Genomic DNA, 23,789 nt, shown 5'->3' with positions numbered 1-23,789 from the left:
AATCAAGAAATAGTGCAAATGAATAATATTCAGAAAGTAAATCATTTGGAAAAATCCCTAACTGTTGTGCGACAATCGATGTTTACATGTAACCTGAAGGCAGGTTTCGTTTTTTAAGAGGTCACTTGTGTCTGGAGCGCCGAGGAGAAATGTCTTCAAGAAAAGGAGAGTCCTCATCAATTTCTGTCCAGCAAGAAGAGGAAGCCATTTTGGACGTTTGGACGCCAGAACAATAGAAGAAAAGAAAACATCAAGGATCTCAATAGGAAGATCGTGAGCTTGGTTAATTTTGTTATAACGAAATTTAAATACATTGTAAAATAGATATTAATTTAATTAAGTTAATAGTAAAAGTGTTAGTATTCTGATTGCCTAGTAACAATATGCCCTGAGATTAAGAGTCTTTTATATTATTAAATTTGAATAAATTTTATTATCCATTAAGTAGTAAAGTTCTTAATTTGAACCCAAGTATCTTTTATATTTGAAGAAAGTTATAAAACTAGCAAAGATTCTATTTATTTTATTTTTAATAATATTTTTAAAATTATTACAATATATAATGAATAGTAATATTCGATAGGCAAAAGGAAAATTGATAGTTTTTACTTATTCCCAAATCTAAAGTATAGCTTAGGTTTAAATGAAAAGCTTTAATATTAAACAGATAAGAGAATTTTATTTAAATTTTTTATAACTTAATTGACTCTTAATCTCAGAACATGTTTTTCTAGGCAATCAGATACAAGCAAACAGCAACAGATAAGCAAACAGACACTTTTCTACTAATAACACTGAACTAAATTAATAGCTATTTGTACATATATATATTTAAATTTAGGTAGAACATAACTAACCAATTTATACAATCTTCTTTTGATGATTAAAGTTTCTTTGTCTTCTATCTCACAAACAAACATTGACTGTCAGCAATCTCATCCTCCAGCGATCTAAACAAAGAGTCACTTAATCTTCATGAATGATTCTAGATGTCTGGTGACTCTTGATGTCTACCACTGATGTAGACGAGGAGACGCCCTCGTTTCCTGCTTGAAGTCCCTTCACCCTGCCATTCAAACAAACAGTGGCCCAAATGAAGCTTTTTCATTCTCTCTTTTATGTTTGATGTATACATCGATTGTAGCACCACAGTTTTGAGTTTTTGCATATGATTTTCTTTATGAATATTTTTCTTTAATAATTATTCTTAACTTCTATTTTTTCTTAAATTTACTGTAACTACAATCATGCTGGAAAGATAAATAAAGTTCAAAACATTTTAATCTGCTCAACTTGGCGGCAATTACACAGACTTCGGAAGGATGCACGCCGCCATCTTCTTTATTTTGAATAATTATCTTTATTTTTACTTCATATTTGACTGATGAAAATTTGTTCACTTGCCTTTTGATTAAATAACATAAATTAACAATATCGAACGTTGTTAGGTAAAAATAAAAGCAAAACTAAAATCATTTATACATAAAAAACAATTATTTATTTAAAAAGAGGATATTACAATATGTATACTAGGGTGCGATCAGTAAAACTTCTTTCAGGTTTTAGGATAGTTTTGTCTGATTTGTAAAATGAACCAGAACATTTTCTTTGATCTTTTGAAAAGATTTTGTGTATCCATGCTACTAACGATAAATCCTCTATCTCTTCACAAGTCAGGTCATTATGTTGTTTATGGTCAAATTTAAATTTTCTTTTATGTTATTATCTCTTAATCAATTCACAAACATATTTATATTACGTGGCTATTAAAACTGAACTTAAATCAGATTGACATATGTTAATTTGGCTTGTTCTCCACCTGATTGCTATTTTGTTTTTAGGTTGCTAGAGGCATTTTTATAAAACAAACAAATCTATAGTGGAAAAGAATTTTCTTTTCTTGAATTTATTGATTCAAAGCCAAAATGTTTCTTCAGACAAGTAATTAAAAACACTGTAGAGATTTGAAAAAAAATTATTGAAGTTAACAGAAGTTAATTTGTAGAAAAATTATATTGTCTCAGTTTGTTTTTCTTTCATTCCCTAGGAATTGACATTTCATAGGTTCTTTCCCAATATTGTGAAATAAGTATGTGCTGATTTTTTATTTATTGTGAAAGCTGTAAATCTATTTATAAAATAAAAATTGTTTTTTAAGGGCTGTATATCCATTAAGAAAGTAAAAAACAGTTGAAAACTTTCTGTTCTGAATAACTATTTTTAAAAGGTAAAACATATTTGCCAATGTATGGCATTAACTTATTTTATTATTTTAGGGGGTCTTGGAGGTGAAAAAACACGCTGGAGTGAGGCTGCTAAAAAATTGCAATCTGATCTAGAGAATGCTATAGGTGATGTTCTTTTATCTTCCGGGGTAGTAGCATACCTTGGAGCATTTACAGTTGACTTTAGAAATGTAAGTTCACTATTAATATTAACAGTATGAAACCCAACCTACTACCCTGGAGTAGTACTTTAAAATCTTTAAAACAGATACTTATAGCGAGTATGTTGATGAACAATGAGTCTGAGAATTCTATCCCAGACAATTTTAAAACTAAATACATGCATATAATATATATGCATATTATGTACTAAGGTTTTAGTTGTCAAATCTGTTATAGATGTAAAGATAATAAACTTTTTCCTTTTGATGAACAGTTTCAGAAACATTGATTCAAATCTAAAATGTTACAAATTCAAAGCATTTGTGGTATGTTTATATTTTTTGTAAGTTCTCTATCATTTTGGAGAAGTACCGGAAATAAAAAAGTTGTCCTATCCATCCAATAATTGGACTGGTCTCACTATTTTTAAGTTGTAAATTTTTTACCTTTGTTGTTTTTATTATAATTGTGAAAAATATGTTTAATGATTGATTTTTTCCAGGATTTAATTAAAATGTGGAATAAAGAATGCTTCAATTATGAAATACCTTGTTCTAGAAATTTTTCAATGACTATAACTTTAGGAGATCCTGTTAAAATTCGTGCATGGAATATTTTTGGATTACCTGTAGATACCTTTTCTGTTGAAAATGGTATCATAGTTTTTAGTGCTAGAAGGTGGCCTTTAATGATTGATCCTCAAGGTATAGTAATTAAAATATCTTTTGCATCTTTCTTGTTTAGGTAATAACAAAATAAACCCTCTCTCTATCTCTCTTCAAAAAAGAGTATATAAAAGTGTATATGAGAGAATACATATCAATGAAAATTATTGAACATTCTTTTCCTCCTCAGAGTTTTATTTTCTTAATTAACAATTTTTTAATTTAATAATATTTTTTTCAATTAGTCTATATTTCCAGAATCTTATTTTCATAATCTATAATAAATATTTTTTCCTTCTTAAATACTGTTCTTGTAATAGGCTTAGCTGCTCAGCTATACATGATCTTATTATTGTTAATCTATTATCTTTTACATCTTCAAAAACCTATTTAGGAAGAGAAATTAAAGTAATTGGTCATTTTTTTTTCTATATTCTTCTTAATTTGAATGTTTTAGGCCCCTGAATGCAAAAAAAGTTTTAAAAAATATTCTTATTATTAATATTTGGTCATTAGCTTCTTTTTTTATACACCTGTTATTCTTCTAAACTACAGTATTTTCATCAAAACTTTAGGGACTCTAGTTTATGGTGACATTATAGGAAGTTAAGACTAATTCATTGCTGTGTATTACCTCATTAAAACTAATCTTAAGTAACTTGTGCATGTTTCTTTTTTGTAAGCAGATGATTTAATTCATTTTAGATTTTTTTTTATTGACTCCTCTTTAAGATATTATTAAAACAGAAATTCTTAAATTTTTTTTTTATGTGCCACTATGATTTTTCATCTCAACTCCAAACTTATTTTCATCCTTTCAGAGCCAATGTAGCATAGTCTGTTCATTTCTATTCAATATGGTAACTATATTTAAATTGAGTCTGGAAAAAAGGTTATTCGTAGTCAAATGTCTTTTTTCCAACGACTGCATTTTTATGATCCTTGATATCCATTTTGTATGTTACAAAAGTTTCAATGTCATTTCATAATTTTTAAATAAATAAAAGGACGGAAAATAAGGGAAATAAGATTAAAAGAAAGATCAAGAAAAAAATTACTTAAAATTGCCTCTATGTTCTGTATTTTATATAATACACTTCCTTTTATGCATTACATGTGGTCAATCAACGATCTCCTTATAATTTTTAAAATTGGTTTCTACTTTAAAATTATATTACAGTTCTTTTTGAATGTGAAAGTTTACATGCCTTTTTTTTCACAGTTCTACTTTTCTTACTTCACAATTTATTTTTATATAATTCATAGCTTCCAATTATTAATATACAACTATTTTCTTGACAAAAACTTCTTATTTTTAAAATAATTACCTATAAAAATTATTTAAAAAATTATAATTCATCATATTATATAATTTCTAGGTCAGGCTAATAAATGGGTAAAGAACATGGAGAAGGAGAATAAGCTATGTATTATTAAGTTGACTGATTCAAACTACATGAGGACTGTTGAGAGAGCTGTTGAATTAGGATTACCTGTGCTACTAGAAAATATACTGGAAGATATTGATGCTCCTCTTGGTAAATTATTTACTAAAAATTAATAAATAAAAATGTATATGCATGATAAATTATTCAAAAAAATTTTTATAAAACATTAAACAGTTGAAAACTATTTTGTTCTTTTTTGACCGCAACCCTGACCATCTTCTTCATGTTTTTATAAAACATTCATTTTAAAATAATTAATAGAAGTGCAATTATATTTTCATTATCTGATTGCAATTTCTGTCATAAAGATCTATCAGGAAGATCATGTATACATTTTTTTTTTACAAATTATAACAATTATAAAAAAATATTCAATATTTATTCAAAAATATTATTGTAATTCTCTGAAGGATATTTTCCTGAAATATGTGGTTCTTTTCACTGCTGATAATTAATAAATGTGGAAGTAAATAATATCTCTGGTTTCTGAACAGTAACTAATTTGCTTTGTATTTAGAATGCTAAGTTGAAATGGAATTTCAATATATTGTAACATCTTTTTAATTTTTTTTATTTTTTAGTAAATAATTATTTTTTATGTATAAAGGGTTTTTAGTTGTGTTTTTATTTTTATGTTACAGTGATCTATATTGTTCATTTATTTTATTGAACCAAAAAGCAAGTTAACCAATTTTCATCAGTCAAATATGAAGTAAAAATACGTTATTCAAAATAAAGAAGATGGCGGCGTGTGTCCTTCCAAAAGTCTGTTGAATCGTGGCCATGTTGAGCAGATTCAAATATTTTAAACTTTATTTAACTTCCCATCATAATTGTAGTAACATTAAATTTAAGAAAAAATAGAAGTCAAGAATAAGTATTACAGAATAATATTCATATAGAAAATCATAAGCAAAAACTCAAAACCAAAACCGTAGTGCTACAATATATGTAGAGAACAAACACCTATAGAAGGGAAAGGAACAAGTAGACAGGATGTTAGGTTTAGACTTTACTTGATGTTTAGATGCGGGAGAAGGACAGTTCCTGGAGGCAAGAGGTCCTGAACATCCCTTTGCCTACTCTCACTGGTAGACATCTTGAAAAAGAAGACATCAAAGGAAAATTCAAGAAGAATAAGATACTTCTTAGTTTGGATTGCCGAGAGTTGTTTCTGTGTTGAAAACTGTTAGAGGACGAAGGCTTTGTTTAGTCAGTGTTTGTTTCCTGAAAGATTGTTTACAGTCAGTTTTTGTTTGTTGAAATAGAAGACGTCAAAAAATCATTTATCAAAGAAGAGTATAAATTGGTTAGTGTTGTACAAAATGGAATTTAAGTATATTTGTAAAGGTAGTTAATAATTTAGTAACGCATTGACTGTTCTGATTGCCTAGAAACCCGCCCTGAAATTAAGAGTCTAGAAAATGTTATAAAATTTAAATAAAATTCTCCTATCTATTTAATATTAAAGCTTCTCATTTGAATCTAAACTATCTTTTTTAGATATGAGAATAAGTAAACACTATTAAAATTCCTTTTGCTTTATTTTAAATAATTTTTATATATTGTAATATCCTCTTTTTTAATAAATAGTTGATATTTATAGATAAATGATTTTGGTTATGTTTTTGTTTTATGTATATTGTTTCGGTATTGTTTATTTGTTGTTTTGGATCAAGGGGCAAACTAACCAGTTCATCGTCTAAAATAAATACGCTTTTCAAAACAAGAAAGATGGCGGTGTGCGTCCTTCCGAAGTGTTCGTTGGGTTGTTTGTGTTTGATGACATGGATTGAAATTTTTCAACTTTTGTTGTTCCTATGCAGTAATTATGGAAAAGGAATAATCAAAGAAGAAATGGAAGAAAGTATCAATTATCAATAAACTAATTATATCGCAAATAAAGCAGAGCAATTGTACTACAATCGATTATATTTTGGATCGACCAGTGAACATTGAAGATAGAGGAGAGGAAACGAGCACTCTTGATTTTTCTGGCTTTGGGAGAAGACATCCGTTCGGCTAGAGGCGGGTAGGACTGGAAGCCAGTGTTAGGGGTTGGATATAGCATCATCGACAAGAAGAGATCAACAATTATCAGGGGAAGCTGTGTAATTGGTTAGTCTTGTTTCTAAATGGAATTTATTGTATTAGTAAAATGTCTAGTAATTAAGTTAAAGTGTTATTAGTAGTAAAGTATCGTCTGTTTCTGATTGCTGGGAAATCCGCCCTGAGAAAAGTCTCTTATGTTATAAAATTTAAATAAAATTCTATTATCTGTTAAATATTAAAGTTTTTAATTTGAACCCAAGCTATCTCTTTTAGATATCAGAATTTAAGTTAAAAATATAAAATTTCAATTTATTTTATTTTAATAATTTTTAAATTATTACAATATATTTCATAAATATTAATAATTAGTTATTTCAAACTCAAGAATATAGATGCTTTCACAATAGGATACCTCTCTTGGTCAATGGTGGGTCGGCAGCTCAAATGCAGGAACCCCTAGCCCTACATAAACACTCAAGCAGGTCAGATATCCTGGTATTGCGACATCGAAGGTTGGAGCAGACATACCTCCCTGGATTTAACTCTTAGATCAATAAAAGTTAGAAGCAATTAACGGAAGATATCAAAAAATCCTAAACAACAGAGGGAATGAAAACAATCAAAGAATTCTAAACAACAAAGGAATAGAACAGCAACTCCAGAAGAAAGTCTAGAACTCCTCCCCCAAAGATGAAGTCTCAATGAAATGGCCTAAAAAGGATTCAAAAGAGTATAGGGGTGAAAAGTATGTCTTTGATGGATGTAGGAGGAGAGAAATAGGTGTAAAAACAGAGGAAGGACTAAGGGTTTCGCAGGTTGGTGGAAGTAGTGGACCAACTAGCCTAACTGATATGGAGGAACTAAACTGAGAGAATTCTCTAGCTGATGAAAACAACTGCTTAGCAGACTGCAGGAAGATACACCCAGAACTCCAAACAAGTATTAATAATGAAGATACTTTATTGTAATTTGAGTGACATCCAAATTTTAATAGTGAAGTCAGTAAAATAACATAGTAACCACATTATTCTCTATTTCATATTTATCCATATTAATTTTTTTTTAAGTGTGGATATAAATATTAAGTGCATTACTGCCAAGCCCACAGTGAGACATTACAGTACAGTACACAAACCATAATATTCCACATCTGTAAGACAACTTGTGAGTGACCTCGAGTCTCGGTAACATAAACTATTTTTTTAAATTAAATTGTTACCAAATAAGTTCACCAGTTGGAAATAAGTTCATGGATACATTTTTTAGACATTAATAATTAATTTGAATTTCTAAAATGTAACTTTTATGTATTTATTATTTGATGCTTTTTCAGTAATGTTTAATTTTTTATTAGGTAGTTTTTTGTTTTTTTTTTGTAAATAGTGGGTTTTAAGAAATATTTTAATTTAATTTTTTTACATTTTATTCAAGAAGTGACATTATATTATTTGTTTATTGAGGAAATATATACTTTTTTAAATATTATATTGCCATTTGGAGCTTTTTTTGTTCACACATTTAGCCTTTAAATATAATAACTTAAATATAATTTTTTATTTTATTTAATACTGGCTGGTACCTTAAGTAGTGTTAAGTTCATATTGAACCCCCTACTGCCACTACATTTTGGTCAATTTCAGGCTAGATTAGACATTTGCTATCAATTTGTAAATAACATTATTGATTAATGTTTCATAATCATATTTATTATCATTGATTTAAAATTAGTAATATTAATTCGAAATTTTATTATTTATTAAATGATCCTCAGGGTAGTACCAAATAGCAGCATTATTATTATTGATTATATATATTTATAATTTGTTTTTTCTCTTTTCTCTTGTAAACAGTAGCCCACAGCTTTCGTTCCTCATTAGTTTTTTATTACTTTACCCTCAAGCTTACGTTGTTTTCCTTTTGGCTCATTTGTTATTTTCATTGATTCCCTTTTTGTCCAATAATTTATTTTTTTGTTTTGGTTGTCAGTATTGAATATCGTGGAGTCTCTGGATACTGCTGTTAAACAAAAATTTGAAATGCTTAGGGAAAAGTTAAAATCATCTGGGACTAAAATAAAAGCCACCCTGGAAGAAAGGAGATCTATTTCAGCTGACCCTTCACAGTTTTTTTTATTTAAAGGGATATATAGACAATTAGATACCTACTTTGACAGCTTCAATTTGATGAGGGACAGTATTCTTGCTCTAGTATGTGACTTAGGGGCATCAGATATTTTCCCTACCAGTGCCAATAAAACACCCATGGCCACTTTAGAGCGATGTTATTATGAGAGTTGAGCCATCTATGAGCACCATATGAATCCTACTCCTTCGGGTGTTCAAAACATGACCACACCTCCTGCCACTTCTTTTATGGCATTAAATTAAAGTCACTGATGGTATGGCTGCCACAAAACAATCTTCCTCAGTTTAGTGGAAATTCACAGGAACGGCCACTATTTAGAGACACTTAAAAGTCCCTTATTCTTGAAGAGACTACTCTATCAAATATGGAGAAATTTCTCTTCCTAGTTTCTTGTGTACATGAACCTCCACGAGAATTAATTTCAAAGGTTAGTTTAACTGAGGATAATTACAATCAGGCTTGGAAATTATTGACTGATCACTACAACAGAACAAGAGAAAACTTGCTAATTCCAACCAGAAGTGAGTGCTTGATTTCAAGGTTCATTCAGAACAGCCTTCCTCATCATCAGGAATTACTGATGAGGGTAATTGAAGCCATTGATTCTTTGAAACATTTGGGCATACCTGAATTAGGAAACTTCTTTCTGTTGTATTTGGTTCTCTATTGTCTGGATCCAACAACCAAGATTCTTTTTGAGAATAAGTTTACAGATGTGGAATTCCCTTCTTATCCTGATTTAGTTAATTTTATTAAGGATGAATGAAAATTTCTTTATGTCCACAATGAGCCTGAGCATTTAAAAGGCCACTGGAAGAACAATTATCATCAAAAATGCTCTTTTCTAATTGGCTAGGCTGAGAGACAGAGATCAACTCCAAACCGAAATCACCATAAACATGTTGCGAGGCAAAATTCTTTCATTCCTTTATGCCCTGTATGCAATTCTCAACACATACTCTATCAATGCAAATAATTTAGGAAGGCACTTCTTTCAAAATGGATAAATTTCCTCAAGTAATGGTCGGGATGCACATCATTGAGCAGATGTGCGATGTACAATGAAGGGCATCACCCGTAAGAGTAGTAGTAGACAGTCGAAGCCAATTTCCCTTCATGGCGTCAGAATGTGGCTGGAGATTAGTACTTATTGTCGAACCTTTTCCTGATCGGGTCTTGATGTACCTAGATTACTCCCAACCACTTTTGGATTTATTATATCAGGTCCTTTGGGATCTAAGTGCAACTTCCTTCAGATTAATGAAGAGTTGAAGAGCACAGTGGAGAAGATTTGAGAGTCAGAAGTGTAACCAGTTGGCACTGCTTCTGAAGAGGACAAGTTGAATGAAAAACACTAGGCTGAAAGATGAATATCATCAGTTCATGCAAGAATATTAAGAATCGAGTTGCATGAGATTCGTTCCTTCAAATGCGGTTGCTAAATACACCTTACTTCATCATGCAGCAGTGAAAATTCACAAAGATTCCAAGCTTAGGACAGTGTTTAATGATTTTTGTAAAACACCAAATGTATTGCTCCTTCCAACGATCATTCATTTACATGACCGAAACCCCAACTGGATATTTATGATATCCTTACAAACCTTCGAACTCACCAAGATGTCTTCATTGAACTAGGGTGCAATCAACTAAGGTCTTCTCCTGTTCTTAGTTTCTGAGAAATTGCTCAGGGTGGGCATCTAATTATTATTCCAGGAAAATCATTTTGCCTAGCACCTTGTAGATCACTTCCATCGACTATACTTCCATTTGGGACTGTCAGTGTTCAGTAGCGTGGTTCCCATAATGAACAGATAGAAACATATGGTTTAATATATAATATGAGTATATAATATATAATAAAGCAGTTTCAGAAACCCCCATTTGCCTTATAAAAGCGGTCTAGCCAGAAATTTAACAGATTTAAACATCAACTCACTGACCTTATAGTAGAGTTGGGCATAAATTAGCTATGGTTGAAACTATTAGCTAAAATTGTCATGGAAACGATATTTATTTATCAATGGTTCATTCATGGATAAGGGTCGAATCCACGGCATTTTTAGCTATTAGTTTCAACTTAATTAATTTTTGCCCATCACTGCCTTATAGACAAACAGACACTATCAAGTGCTACTTGAATTCATCTTGGTTTTACACTGACAGTGTGTCTTATGTCAAAGATTGGTCTAACTCAGATTTTGACTGTTCTGATATGGAATTTTTATATGAACATGAAACTTTCAGATTGTTCTCTATAGTTCCAGCAGATCTCTAGAATTTCCTTTAAGCTGTATAGGTTTCAATATTATTATTTTTCTAATTAATTACTCCAATTTTTTTTAAAGATTAAACTAATTATTATAATTTAACATTTATATTAATGTTCTAAAGATCAATACTTTTTTGGAATATTAACTTTCAATTGATTTTTTATTCATTAAAAACACAGTTGTTCGGGATGCAGGTTGTTTTGTGATCAGGAGTGAGGAACACTAATAAGTGGTTCTTATTTTATTGGGTCAGTGTTTTAGCCTGAATTTAGGGCAGCGGGTGCTGAAAATACTGCCACTATTTTCAGGAACTATTGCCCTAACTATAACTCTAAAATTCAACTATAAAAACAACATTAAAAGTATCCCTATGTATTTATTTTGGAAGACTGCAATAATAAAACAAAACTTAAAGGTGAAAACAGATATTGAATAATTTAAATTACAATTTAATTAATGTTTACTCTCTTTTTATTATTTTAGTTTCATTCATTGAATTCTAATGCTTCTGGTGTAATAGAAAATATTTGTGAAAATTGGTATTCATTTTTATCATGTACTAGTATATTCTCTTGGTTTATTTTCAGAACCTATTTTACTGAAGAATTTGTTCAGACAAGGAGGTATTAACTACTTAAAAGTTGGAGAAAATTTATTAGAATATCATCATGATTTTAGATTCTACATTACAACTAGATTAAGAAATCCACATTATCTTCCTGAAATAGCTGTTAAGGTAGGTATACTTTATTTTATCATGTTGCAATTACTATTAAATATTAAGTTAATTGAAATTGCAATGGTAAAACCGAAGTTAAGCAATGCTGGAGCATGGCCAGCACTTGAATGAGTGACTACTTATGATAGAAAGCTATACTTTTATTCTTCTTCCATCCCCTTGAGTTCATGAGACCTGTCAGCCTATTGGAGGCAACTCACACTGTCTGAGTGCAGGAGTGATACCTGTACCCCATGTACCATAATCGGGAATCACGTTGTCCATGGATATTCTGCTTCTGTAAAAGAAATATGTGGCCTCCTGCTGACACTGAATAGCTATAATCTATGAAACTAGACCTATTTTTCACCTGACATTTGTCACTTGGGATGGCATAGTTTTGTAAATATTTAATCTGCTGCAAAAATAAATGTAGTGTAGTTATTTTTAAAAAAAAATTGTTAATTTAATCTTTTTTTTCATTGACTTTGTAATCTGAATGAATCAACTAAATCGAATAATGATGAATTGATGATTATACTAATTTTCATGTATAGGATGTTTCAGGGCTAAGCAGCCAATCTGAAAATATGAATTAAGGACCTCAAAATAAGAAAACATTTCCTCTAAAGGTATGTCCGCAAATGCTTTGTTTAGGAGATATTCTAAAGATACACCTAAAGATTTTCATTGTTATGAATTATTTTGTTCCAACTACTTTATTAATTAAATGTAAACATTAAATTCATATTAAGTGTTGTTCAAAGTGATTTCCTTGAACATTAAGACAAGTTCTACATCTTTCTTCAACAGCTGCAGTGCCAGAATGGCACTGAATATGTGCCACTAGAGGTTTTAAGGTCCACAAGTGAGTGTCTCACAAGATTCAATTATCCTTCTTAGGCAGCATTAGCATTAGCATTCAAAAACTGTACACAAACACCATATCGGCATATTCACCATTAGTATAAATTGAAGGCATAGTGATGAATAATCTGCGAAAGTCTCTTACAAACTATCGACAGTTTCCAATGCTAATTCCGAATAGTATTAATTGTTGCCAATAGTTTTTATACAGTTAGGGATAAAAGGCCATATTAGTATACTATCTAATCCATCTCCTAAACAAAGAGTTTGTGGACACAACTTCACTTTGAACAACATTTAATATGAACCTTAATGTTTACATTTAATTAATAAAGTAGTTAAAACAAATAAATAAGTTTTATTAATTTCATATAACGTAAATAATTCATAACAGTGAATATCTTTAGGTTTGAATATCTCCTAAACAAAGTGTTTGCGGACATTCCTTCAGAGGAAATTTTTTTCTTGTTTTAAGGTCCTTAGTTCATATTTTCAGTTTGGCCACTTAACCCTGAAACACCCTGTATAACCAAATTTATACTGTTAATAGGATTTTAAAAATAAAATTACAACTAGCTCTAATCATATTAGATTAAAAAAATAACACCACAAAGTACCACAATTTAATAATAATAGAATTTCATATTATTTGACTTTTTCAGATTAAAAAAATATTTTACTTCATTTCTTTTAGATTCCTGGAAAGTATTCAAAAGTTAAAAAAAACATAATTTTTACAAAGAAAAATAATTCCTTATAATAAAAATAATTAAATTAATTTAAATATGAATACCTTTAGAATGGTATACTGGCTGTATAGTACACCCTTTAGACCAATGGTCTTATATAGCCCTAGTATGGTGGCACAGAGCCAAAGTAGGATTGTATAGAAATATACTTGATAGACTGCAGAGGCTCACGTGCCTGATGATTATCGGAGCTATGAGCACCACTCCTACAGTGGCAATGAAAGTCATGCTCAGCCTAACTACACTGCACCTGGAAATTGAAGCACAATCCCTGAACACCATGTATAGGCTTGTTATACAGGATGCTAGATCTAATGCCTTGACGCTGGCACGTCATAGGAATATAGTTCAGCAGATAGAAGAAGAAAGGTTGCTTTCCATGCACTCAGACTCACAAATCTGCAAATATAAAGGCACTAAATTAAGTGTCAAAGTTGATAAAACAAAAATACATAAACCTAACAATGGCATTAATTGCTACAAGGATGGCTCCCTAACAGCCCAAGGCTCAGGAGCTGGCATCTGGCAGGGTAATAAGCCATTGGAAGTTATATCTATTCCCCTACGGTTACACCTCAGTATTTCAATCAGAAATAATTGCAATAAATCATTGTGCCAGTACTCTTATAGAGGAAGGGCTCTCTGGTTGAAGAATTATATGAAGATAGCTAGGCAGCAATAGAGCCACTCAATAACCCAGCACTCGATCCAGAGTTGTTGAAGATTGATATGCACCACTCAATAAATTCTCATGTGTTAATAAAGTCAGCATTGAATGGGTGCCTGGTCACTGTGATAACACTGGCAATGAACATGCTGACAGATTTGTAAGAAATGTCTCTAAAACCATTCCTATTACTCCTGAAGTTATGTGTGGCATAAGCCTTAGCTTTACCAAAAACATTTTAAAGGCAGCTTATGGATTATGAGCCACTGACTTAACAAAAGATGCTGACATGTTAAGCTGTACCTAGTTGAGCCCCGAAGGGGCCGAAGTGATGAACTGTTTCGGCTGGACAGGAGTTCTCTTAATTAATTACTGGAATCAATACTGGTCACTGTACATTAAATAAATATATGTTTAACCTCAAGCTAACAATATTTTGTATGAATCTTAATGTTTATATTTAATTAATAAAGTATTTGGAATAAATAGGTTTTATTTATTTCATATAATGTAATATTATTTTGTTGTCCATTATAAATAATGCTATTTGGCGATGAATTATTTGATTCACCCGGTTTATCCCAAAACCTCCTATATATTTCCGAATATAAAACTGATGTAGACCTACATGCAGACGAATCCAATTTGAAGAAAAGAAATCTTGAACCTACTGATTCACCACAGTTCCAGTCTCCTGTTCAAAATATGGGTAAATACTATCAGGAAATTACTCCTTTAAAAGTGAGGATGGATGGTTCATTTAATCAGTTATTTGAAATTGGCCTTACATCCAATAAGTATACAGCAGCAACACCAAGCACTAGCAATAATAATCTGAATGTTAAACTTAATTCCATAAAAAAACCACCGATATTTCTACATAATGCTGATAATTATAGACTGCTATCAAATGACTGCTTTATGCATTGGGCCATTCACTACTCAACTAACCGAAAACAATACAAAAATTATGTTATCGAATACAGACGACTGACTACAGAACTATGACCAAATATTATGATGAAAAAAAATTGAATATCATAAATTCAATTATTTTCTATCAATAAAATATTTGAATGTAGTATATATTTTAATGTAATAATTAGGGAGGTTCCCTATAGCATAACCAAAGAGGAATTAAAGGCCACAGTAGACTCAAAACAATTTGAAGTTGTATATGTATCCAAAATACTGAATAAAGATAAAAACCTACTCCACTCTGTTCAGTATCTTTCAAAAACAATGAAAAGGCTAAATATATTTTCAATCTTAAACATTTATTTTCTGCACTAATTATAGTAGAACCTAAGCATAAAAACAATGATATTCCTAAGAGTACAAACTGTCAGAGATATAGTCATACAAAAAATTATTGTCATTTAGAGTCAAGGTAAACATCATTTCTCAAAATGCCCGTTAAAATTTATTGATTAACCATTTTTTGTAAATTGTGAACTAGCTCATGCAGCTAATTATAAGGGACTTAAATATTATCAAACCATAAAAAATTAAATAAACTCACCTTCTGAACCAAGTACTCGTAAATCTGAGAATAATTCGAAAAGACCAGCAACCAGAATTACTTCAAAATTTTCATATGCTAATGGTACCAATCCAATATCAAAACAACTGGAATAAAAACCTCAGTCTACCATTAATCAAGGCAACAAAATAACTGATGAAAATTTATTGTCTTCTAATACTAAAATTATTATCTAAGCTATTGAACCCTATTTACTACTAATTATGACACATTTATCCACATTAGTAGCTTCTTTCTTTACAAAGGGACCATTATATAAATAATGGCTTATCTACTGTTACTAATCATCTCCTGACTAACTGCGCTTAACTACAAACCAAATATTATTCTATTAAATCTCAAATATTTATTTTTTGTCTGTGGGTACAGAATTAAGAAAATTAAAAATTTTAAACTGCAATGCTCATCGCATATCTTCTCAAAGGAATGAATTCAAAATTTTCCTTGAATCAAACTTCATTGATTTATCCTGCATAAGTGAGACACATTTATTCCAAAACATCAAATTGAAAATCCCAGGTTACAATCTTATGTAAGGACAGAGATTGCTTGACTCCTTCTGGTGGTGTAGCCTTTATAATTAAAAATAACATTAGCTTCATTGAAAATATAATGTCCAACATTTAACTTGGATATTGTTTCGGTTTGTTTACACTTGTCTGCCGCCATCACGGTAGTTTATAAACTTCCAAATAAAAAACTACTTCTAGACAAAATTTTAAAACTGTTAGCATCAGGGAACCATACATTAGTTTTAGGTGACATGGAGTAAGAATATTTACTGAGGATGCTGTACATCAAATTCTAGTGGAAATCATACTAACAAAAAATTTTAGATTTCCTCTCTCATTCCAAGAGATCACAGCTTTGAATTCGGACCATTAATCTATCAACTGTGATACACAAAGAAATGAAGATAAAATCCCTCATTAATGGAGTGATCGACTGGGAAACGTATAAAGAAATTTAACGAATTTATCTCACACAATATACATGAAGCAACTGTAAAACCTTTATAGTTTAGGGGAAAATCATTCTCTAGCAATTGCCCATAATCGATTCTATCAAAAATTAAAGAAAAAAATCTTGTAAGAAGACTGTGGATCCACACTAGAGAACCTACTTACAAAAAGAGATGGAACCACCTTGAGCACACAATTAAAAAGGAACTGGATGAATTGCTATATTCTAAGTATCAGAATTATGTAACTGATTTAGATCCAAAGGACTCTATGGAAGGCTATTTGGGGTCTATTGGATAAATATGAGAAAATTCCAAGTCTTGTAGACAATGATGAATTCATCACCAGCGATGCTGAAAACGTCACAAATTTCTTTGAGAAAACATTCTCCAATACAGAATGCGAAAGAAGTTCGAATTTAGTTAATGACAACATTGATGAGTATTTAAATCTTCCTCTCACAACAGTTCAGCTCCCACCTAAATTCACGACACCAAAAGAAATTCATGAACTGATTAAAAGGCTTAAAACAAAGGAAATTCCTGATCATGATTTGAATCCCACTCATAGCTATTAAAATGTTACTCCGGAAAGCTTTCGTTTTCATAAATTTTTAATAGTTTTCTACTTACTGGATATTTTCACAATACACGGAAGAAAGCCAAACTCATAGTGATTCACAAGCCTGGTAATAACACTGAAGAAGTCAGCAGCTGTAGACCATCAATTAATTACCCATTTTTGGAAAATTGATGGAATCCGTTATTAAAAAAAAAATCTTTATTCCGTGGAAGATCACTGATTGACTGTGTGTAATAATAAATGGAATATGATCAAATAAAACTCAAATAGTAATAATAGCTATTTTAACAAATAGTTATTACTATTTGAGTTTTATTAGACCGCGCCCAGACCATTCCATTCTATTCCATTTATTATCTTTATTCCTTTTTTTTCAGTTCAACAATATTAGTCCAGAATTTCAGTTTGGTTTTCAGTGTAGTCATTCCACTTCTCACCAACTTGCAAGACTATTGTACTTTATAATAGACAGATTCGAAATTAAGAAATAGTAACGTTCTTAGACTTCCAACAAGCTTTTGATAAGGTCTGATATCGAGGTCTCCTATAAAAACTAAAGAAAGTAGACACTCTGAAATACTTATATGATATTCTGATTTCATTCCTCAATGACCGAACATTTTCTGTCAGAATAAATAACACAAAGTGTACTCTGAGACAAATCCATGCTAGTACTCCACAAGGTTCAGTCCTCTCTCTCCCATTCTGTTTAACTTTTATCTTCACATCATTGAGTCCACGCGTACTATCATAGCCATTTTCATTGACGCAGCAGTTTTCTCTCAAAATAATGATTTTCGATTTCGTAAAATTTCTTATATTTTCGAATACCAGCAGTCAATGTTTCAAACCTTCATGATGACATATTGCACGATATTTATTGTCGAAAAATTTTGATCAGAAAATGACATTTTGATGAAGAAGGGGTGTGTGCAGATAGGCAATCATCATCATCACATGGAGGGGATGGTCCACTTTCAAAAATCAAAGCAGAACTCTTTCTGCAGGGTGATAAACGCCTGACACCGTTACACCACTGCGAGAAAGTCTGCAAGGCTTTGTGGGTTTATAATAAAATAAATGCAAAATAAGTGAAAATCTTACATTCTTTGTCTTGGGTTTGCGCACATGAACCTGGTTGCTGTATACCCATACAGTGTCTCAGACACCTTTCCACCTGGTAGTAGGGTATATGATGTCTGACAGACACTGTACACATTACAAGAACAGCACTGGTTATTACTCCAAGATAGCTGAGACAAAATTTAAGGTTACTATGCACTCTTGGAAAGTGGGGAAAAAGATACTGAGAGTTTGTGAATCAACTGCATGCAGTTCTGCCAAAATACTCTATCAAAATTCACTTAGTGGTAAGTAAAATTCACCGTATACTCTCTGAGGGTTAAAACCAGTTACAACTATTCTTAATATTAAATGATAGCCTGACCTGTATCAACTGTGAAATTAATGTGGTCAAATAAGGCCTATATATTGGACAGAAAATATTGTACATTTTCAGCTCTTTAGCATAATTTTTTATTCTTTTTATCTTTAAAAAGGTAAGAGAAACAGAATATAATACAAACATCTGTAAAATGCAAAATAGCCTGACCAATCAATACAAAACAGGCGCTCATAAAAAAACTGTCCTAAAAATTAATGAATACCTGAATGATTAATGAATGAATTACTTTTTTCTATAATAGAACAAATCTAGGCAAAAAATAAATAAATGTTTCCAGCTACCTTTCCAAATTAAATTTGTTGCTTTCAAGTTGAGTGATTCCTTATATATAAGTAATGCTCTAAATTACTTATAAATGTTACTTACCTAAAAATAATATTCCTTTAAAGTAAATAAAAGTTAAAACAAATTTTCTTAATAAAAGTGTATATATTGTAATGATATTTTACATCTTTTGAAAGATGAAATTAAAAAGTGTTAACTCTTATATTGAACAGAATAGAGGCATTGTAAATTGAACTAATAAAAGTGAATATTATGAAAACTACAAGAAAAAGTTGATTAATATTAATAGTGTAGAGAAAACGTTGTTAATTGATGGTAAAAGAGAATTTATATTTCTTATATGTGAAAAGTTAAATTTATTTCATAAGTCTAAATTAAGAATTACTTATAATTTATAAATAATTATTTTGAAATATAAGATTATTGTATGTTTTAAACAGCATATTAATGTGTTATGTTGATAAATAACATGTATTTAATCATTTGTGCTTTAAATGAATGTTTTTACTTTTTGAGTTAAAATTTAAATATTTGAACATTAGAAGGATAGAAAAAAAAACTGCAAAAAATCACTTTTATTGACAAAAAAAACTTTTTATAGACATTAAATTCTTATATACAAAAATAAATTAGAATGACTGTATGCATGTTTTACATATGTATTGAATTTTTATTTAGAGAAAAAATCATTAATTTTAGTTTTTTTTTTTTATTAAACATTTCTTTTCTAATATCAGTTCTCATTGCCCACACCACAATAATTCTGCTATAATTGGAGTTCTCTTATTCTAAATATTTTAGTAGAAGTTCTGTTGCTTTCAATGCTTGGTTGTGTTTGTTTAATTTTTTGTTTGTTTCTGAAATGATAAATTCTCATCACTCGAGTTTCTGTAAACTAGACTGCAACAAAGTTAATGGTCTGTCTTTTCTGTGGAGATCTCCCATTTCATTATCAGTCAGTTTTTGGAATCCTTCTTTGTCCATGTCTCTTTTCAGCCACTTTTTCATGTCATCCCAATCAACACGAATGAAATCTGGAAGAGCATCAGCGATTTCAAGAAATGATTCTGTTTCCATTTTTTCCAGAAACTCTAGAAATCTTCTTGTTCTAATATTTTTCCCCATGAAAATTTCAATGTTTTGGAGGGCAAATTAACCTGGGATTCATACACTGAAAAGATAGTGTCTTTTATGATCCAATATTTTACGATTTCTTTTTTTAAATCTGTCTATTATTCTCTTCAAGGAGAAATTTCTGGAATATTTTTTTGTGCCTTCAGCGGGATCAGGGATGTAATGTTTGATGGAAGGTAATGAACAAAAATTTGTTCATCTTTGGTTGTCAAAATCAACTCAGCTGGGTGGGAAGAAGCATTTTCGAGTGGTTAAACAGCTCCAAATGGTAGACCTTTCTCTTTTAAGTGGTGATTCACAGAAAGTACCAATTTATCTTTGAACCATGACGAAAAGATCGTTTGGTTCATTCATGCTTTAGGATGGTTGTAATAGTCACAAAGAAGACTTCTTATTTCAGTTTCTTTCAACAAGGTTTTTTGCTTTCCCTCTAACAGTTAATTTTAATTTATGATTTCCTGAAGTAGTAAAACATGTCATAATTGTAAGCCGTTCTTTGCTGGATTTGTGACCAGGTGCATATTTTTCGGATTGAGCTGCTAAGGTTTTTGAAGGAAGCATTTTCCAAAACAAACCCGATTCATCCGCATTATAAATTTGATCAGGAGTTAAATTGAATTCATCACCACTTAGACTTTCCCCTTGAATGGCCTACTTCTTGAAACTGTCTTTTATTATCCTTGGGAAGCAGAGAATGGCTCTTCAATATTTAAGTTTTCATTAAACCAGAGGAGGAACTCCTTCAGCACCTTTTTGCATGTACCGTTGATAAAGATGGCTTCATCTACATCTTTTAATGGAGAGTTCTTCATTGTTTTTGGAGGAAACAATGTTTGGGCTAATGGCGATAATTGTCAATTCAATTCCGATTTCAGTGGGCAATTTTTTAACACTTTCACCTTTTTTACCTTTATTTGGTTGTAGAGCATGATGATTCAGCTTCTAACTTGAAGTGGGATAAACAGGCCCTGAAGCAAAGATCCCTTGTGATCAATTAAGTGAGGCAATAGTCAGCCTCCCATTGTCTCTGTGGCACCCTTTCTCCCAGAAGATGAGGCGATCCAGTATATCTTTTAAGAGTATAATTGTTCTTTTGTCGTCTTCATCAAAACATTCGGTAGCAATCATCTGTGTTCCTGCGTACGCATGTTTTAATTTTACACTGTTTTACCAGTGGCTAAAATTAGGAAATGGCATGAAACCTGCCACTCCCATCCTCCATGATTGCCTTACTTATCTTTCCTTTTCAATGTTGCTTGATTTAACAAATTTCTTAATTTAAGTCTCCTCCCATTTTAAATAGATATTTTAAAGGAAAGATAAGACTATCGCTTATTTGGTATTTAGGAGATGGGTGGCCTGGGAAGCCTTCCCTTCTACTATTTTTGGTGCTATCTCATGTATCAACAAAACATTAGTGCGTTTATAACACAGTATAAAATATGGATTTAGTTCATTATTTATGAAAATACGTTAACTATAAAATTGGCTTGTCAATAGGTTACTCTTTTAAACTTCATGATAACTCCACAAGGACTGCAGGACCAATTATTGGGCATAGTTGTAGCAGAAGAAAGACCTGAACTTGAAGAGAAAAAGAATGAGCTTATTATTGAAAGTGCCAACAACAAGAAACAATTAAAAGAGATAGAAGATAAAATTCTAGAAGTGCTTTCATCTTCTGAAGGTAATATTTTGGAAGATGAAACAGCAATACAAATTCTGTCTTCTTCAAAGGTATGTTTAGTCTTTTTTATTTTAGATAAATATGAAAGTGAGCTTAATTCTATTTTACATCAAAAAAATGATATCTATCTTATGTGACAGATGTGATAACTATTATCACAGATGAGGAGAAGATGAAGGGTTATTTTGTATAATTCTTACTTCAATAATATTAATAATACTATTAAAGTTATTCTGTCTAGTGGTTAATCATTTCTTCAGAACCCTGACTGAATCTTAAACTGTGAGAGACATCTGCAGAGCTGTAATTACTATTATTGGTCAAAATGCCAACTTGTTATTTGAATGGTGGTCTTAAAGAAGGCATTATTATGTCAGGAAGATCTACAACCGGTGTTGTACACTAGTGGTGCTACATCCCGGATTGGCAAGAGGCAGTTGTCTTTTTACCATTTCTACAGGTAAGTCAGGGCTGTTTTGACATAAGTGAAAGTCAAAGTGATGTTGAGCAAGATTGCTTAGAACTGTATACCAGTCCTCACAACTCATGAACATGTAGTTCAAAAACATGCATCACTTGACTGAAGTGTCCCTATTGTTGCCTAAGTGTCCCTATCACTGCCAGACTTTTAAGTGCTCGTATCACTGCTTGACATTAAGTGTCCCTATCGCTGCCTGATTTTAAAGGTATATTGTTATGAGTTTGCTCTTCAGTCCAGTCCTTATCTAGTTACAAGTGAGCACAATGACAGATGTCAAACTGAAATGCTTTAGAACATTTACCTGGAGGAAAAGTTATTCCGTCTAGTGGTTAATCATTTCTTCAGAACCCTGAATGAATCATAAACTGTGAAAGAGACTGTAATTAGTGCAGAGCTGTAATTACTATTATTGGTCAACATGGCCTTGTTATATCTATTTATAAATTATATTGTGCATATAAATATTTAGGGTTTTGGTTGTAAGATTATATAACAAGTACTTTGTTATCTTTCTGCCCAACCCCTGGATTTGAAGACTAATGTTTTTGCCATCTAAGAAAAAGTTTGTATTGGCTGGAAAAATCACCCAGATGTTGGTACAAAAAAATTTGGAAATTTGTATTCAAGGCTGAATTCTATATTAGTACTGTGGGTCTGTGCATGTTTTTGAAAATAAAAATGGGCTGATAGTTGCATCTAAAATGAAAAGGAAGAGGTATCTCTAATCGCATATTTGAGAAAATAATTTGAAATTAAAGCCAAGCCAGCTGGCTTTTATGTGTTTGAAGATTTAAGAAGTAAGGAAGACAAACAAATTATTCAGACTGCCTATGTGAGTAATCTTTGGCAAAAATTCCAAATGACTGATTGTAAAGCAGTTCATTCTTCTGTTCTTAATAGTAGTGTGGAGGATGAAGAATCTGAAAGAGATGTATCTAATTATCTCTTTAGACAGATCGCTCCTTTATTAATATACCAAATGAGGCCAGATATAGACTATGCTGTAGAACTTGTATCAATATCTATTGACAATCTTTCTGCTAATGAAATTGTAAATGAGAAGTGAATATTACATTGCTTAAAATGTACTGAAGATGTTGGAATGATCCATAACAAGGACCAGGAGAAAGGCTATCCAACTTGTTATTTGAATGGAGGTCTTAAAGAAGGCATTATTATGTCAGGAAGATCTACAACCGGTGTTGTACACTGGTGGTACTACATCCCGGATTGGCAAGAGGCAGTTGTCTTTTTACCATTTCTACAGGTAAGTTCTGTGAGTGAGGCTACTGAGAATGGTTTAAATGGAAAGTTGGGGAAAAGATTCAGGAGGGTGAAGTTAATTAGAAAATTGGACACTGTGAACCAATTGGTTGACCGCTTTGCAAACCCCTACTGAGTCTGTATCCTTGGATGAAGGGATTTAATGAACTATGAAGGAAGGTGTTAAAGTGTTTAATTGATTATTGACAATCAATTATGATTTCCACTGCTAGAAATCTGTTATTGCAATTAAGACTAGCTTAGTTGAAGTTCATAAAAATCTCATGAGAGTTTTATCTCAAAAAAATTGAAAAAACAGATTGGAAGATTATTGATTGACTGTGTGTATAGATGAATGGAATATGGTCCGGGTGCGGTAAAAAAAAACTCAAATAGTAAATAATTATACTATTTTT

The 23,789-nt window shown here is 31.1% G+C and overlaps 1 protein-coding gene across 1 annotated transcript in view; it reads left to right on the top strand.

The window, feature by feature from the left end:
- LOC106689148 (dynein axonemal heavy chain 3) overlaps positions 1 to 22,695 on the top strand; it is a 144,295-nt gene extending 121,600 nt beyond the window's left edge. The window contains exons 35-40 of the mRNA XM_067051158.1: positions 2,277 to 2,416; positions 2,890 to 3,091; positions 4,432 to 4,590; positions 11,558 to 11,706; positions 21,443 to 21,679; positions 21,871 to 22,695. Coding sequence (XP_066907259.1) covers positions 2,277 to 2,416; positions 2,890 to 3,091; positions 4,432 to 4,590; positions 11,558 to 11,706; positions 21,443 to 21,679; positions 21,871 to 21,897 — 914 coding nt within the window. The 3' untranslated portion in view covers positions 21,898 to 22,695. The remainder of the gene's footprint in view (positions 1 to 2,276; positions 2,417 to 2,889; positions 3,092 to 4,431; positions 4,591 to 11,557; positions 11,707 to 21,442; positions 21,680 to 21,870) is intronic.
- The last annotated feature ends 1,094 nt before the right edge of the window (positions 22,696 to 23,789 follow it).

This window comes from Halyomorpha halys, unplaced genomic scaffold (assembly GCF_000696795.3).
Source record: "Halyomorpha halys isolate HHAL.00 unplaced genomic scaffold, Hhal_1.1 Scaffold1286.1, whole genome shotgun sequence".
NCBI lineage: Eukaryota > Metazoa > Arthropoda > Insecta > Hemiptera > Pentatomidae > Halyomorpha > Halyomorpha halys.
This window is presented reverse-complemented; position numbering and strand designations above follow the sequence as displayed.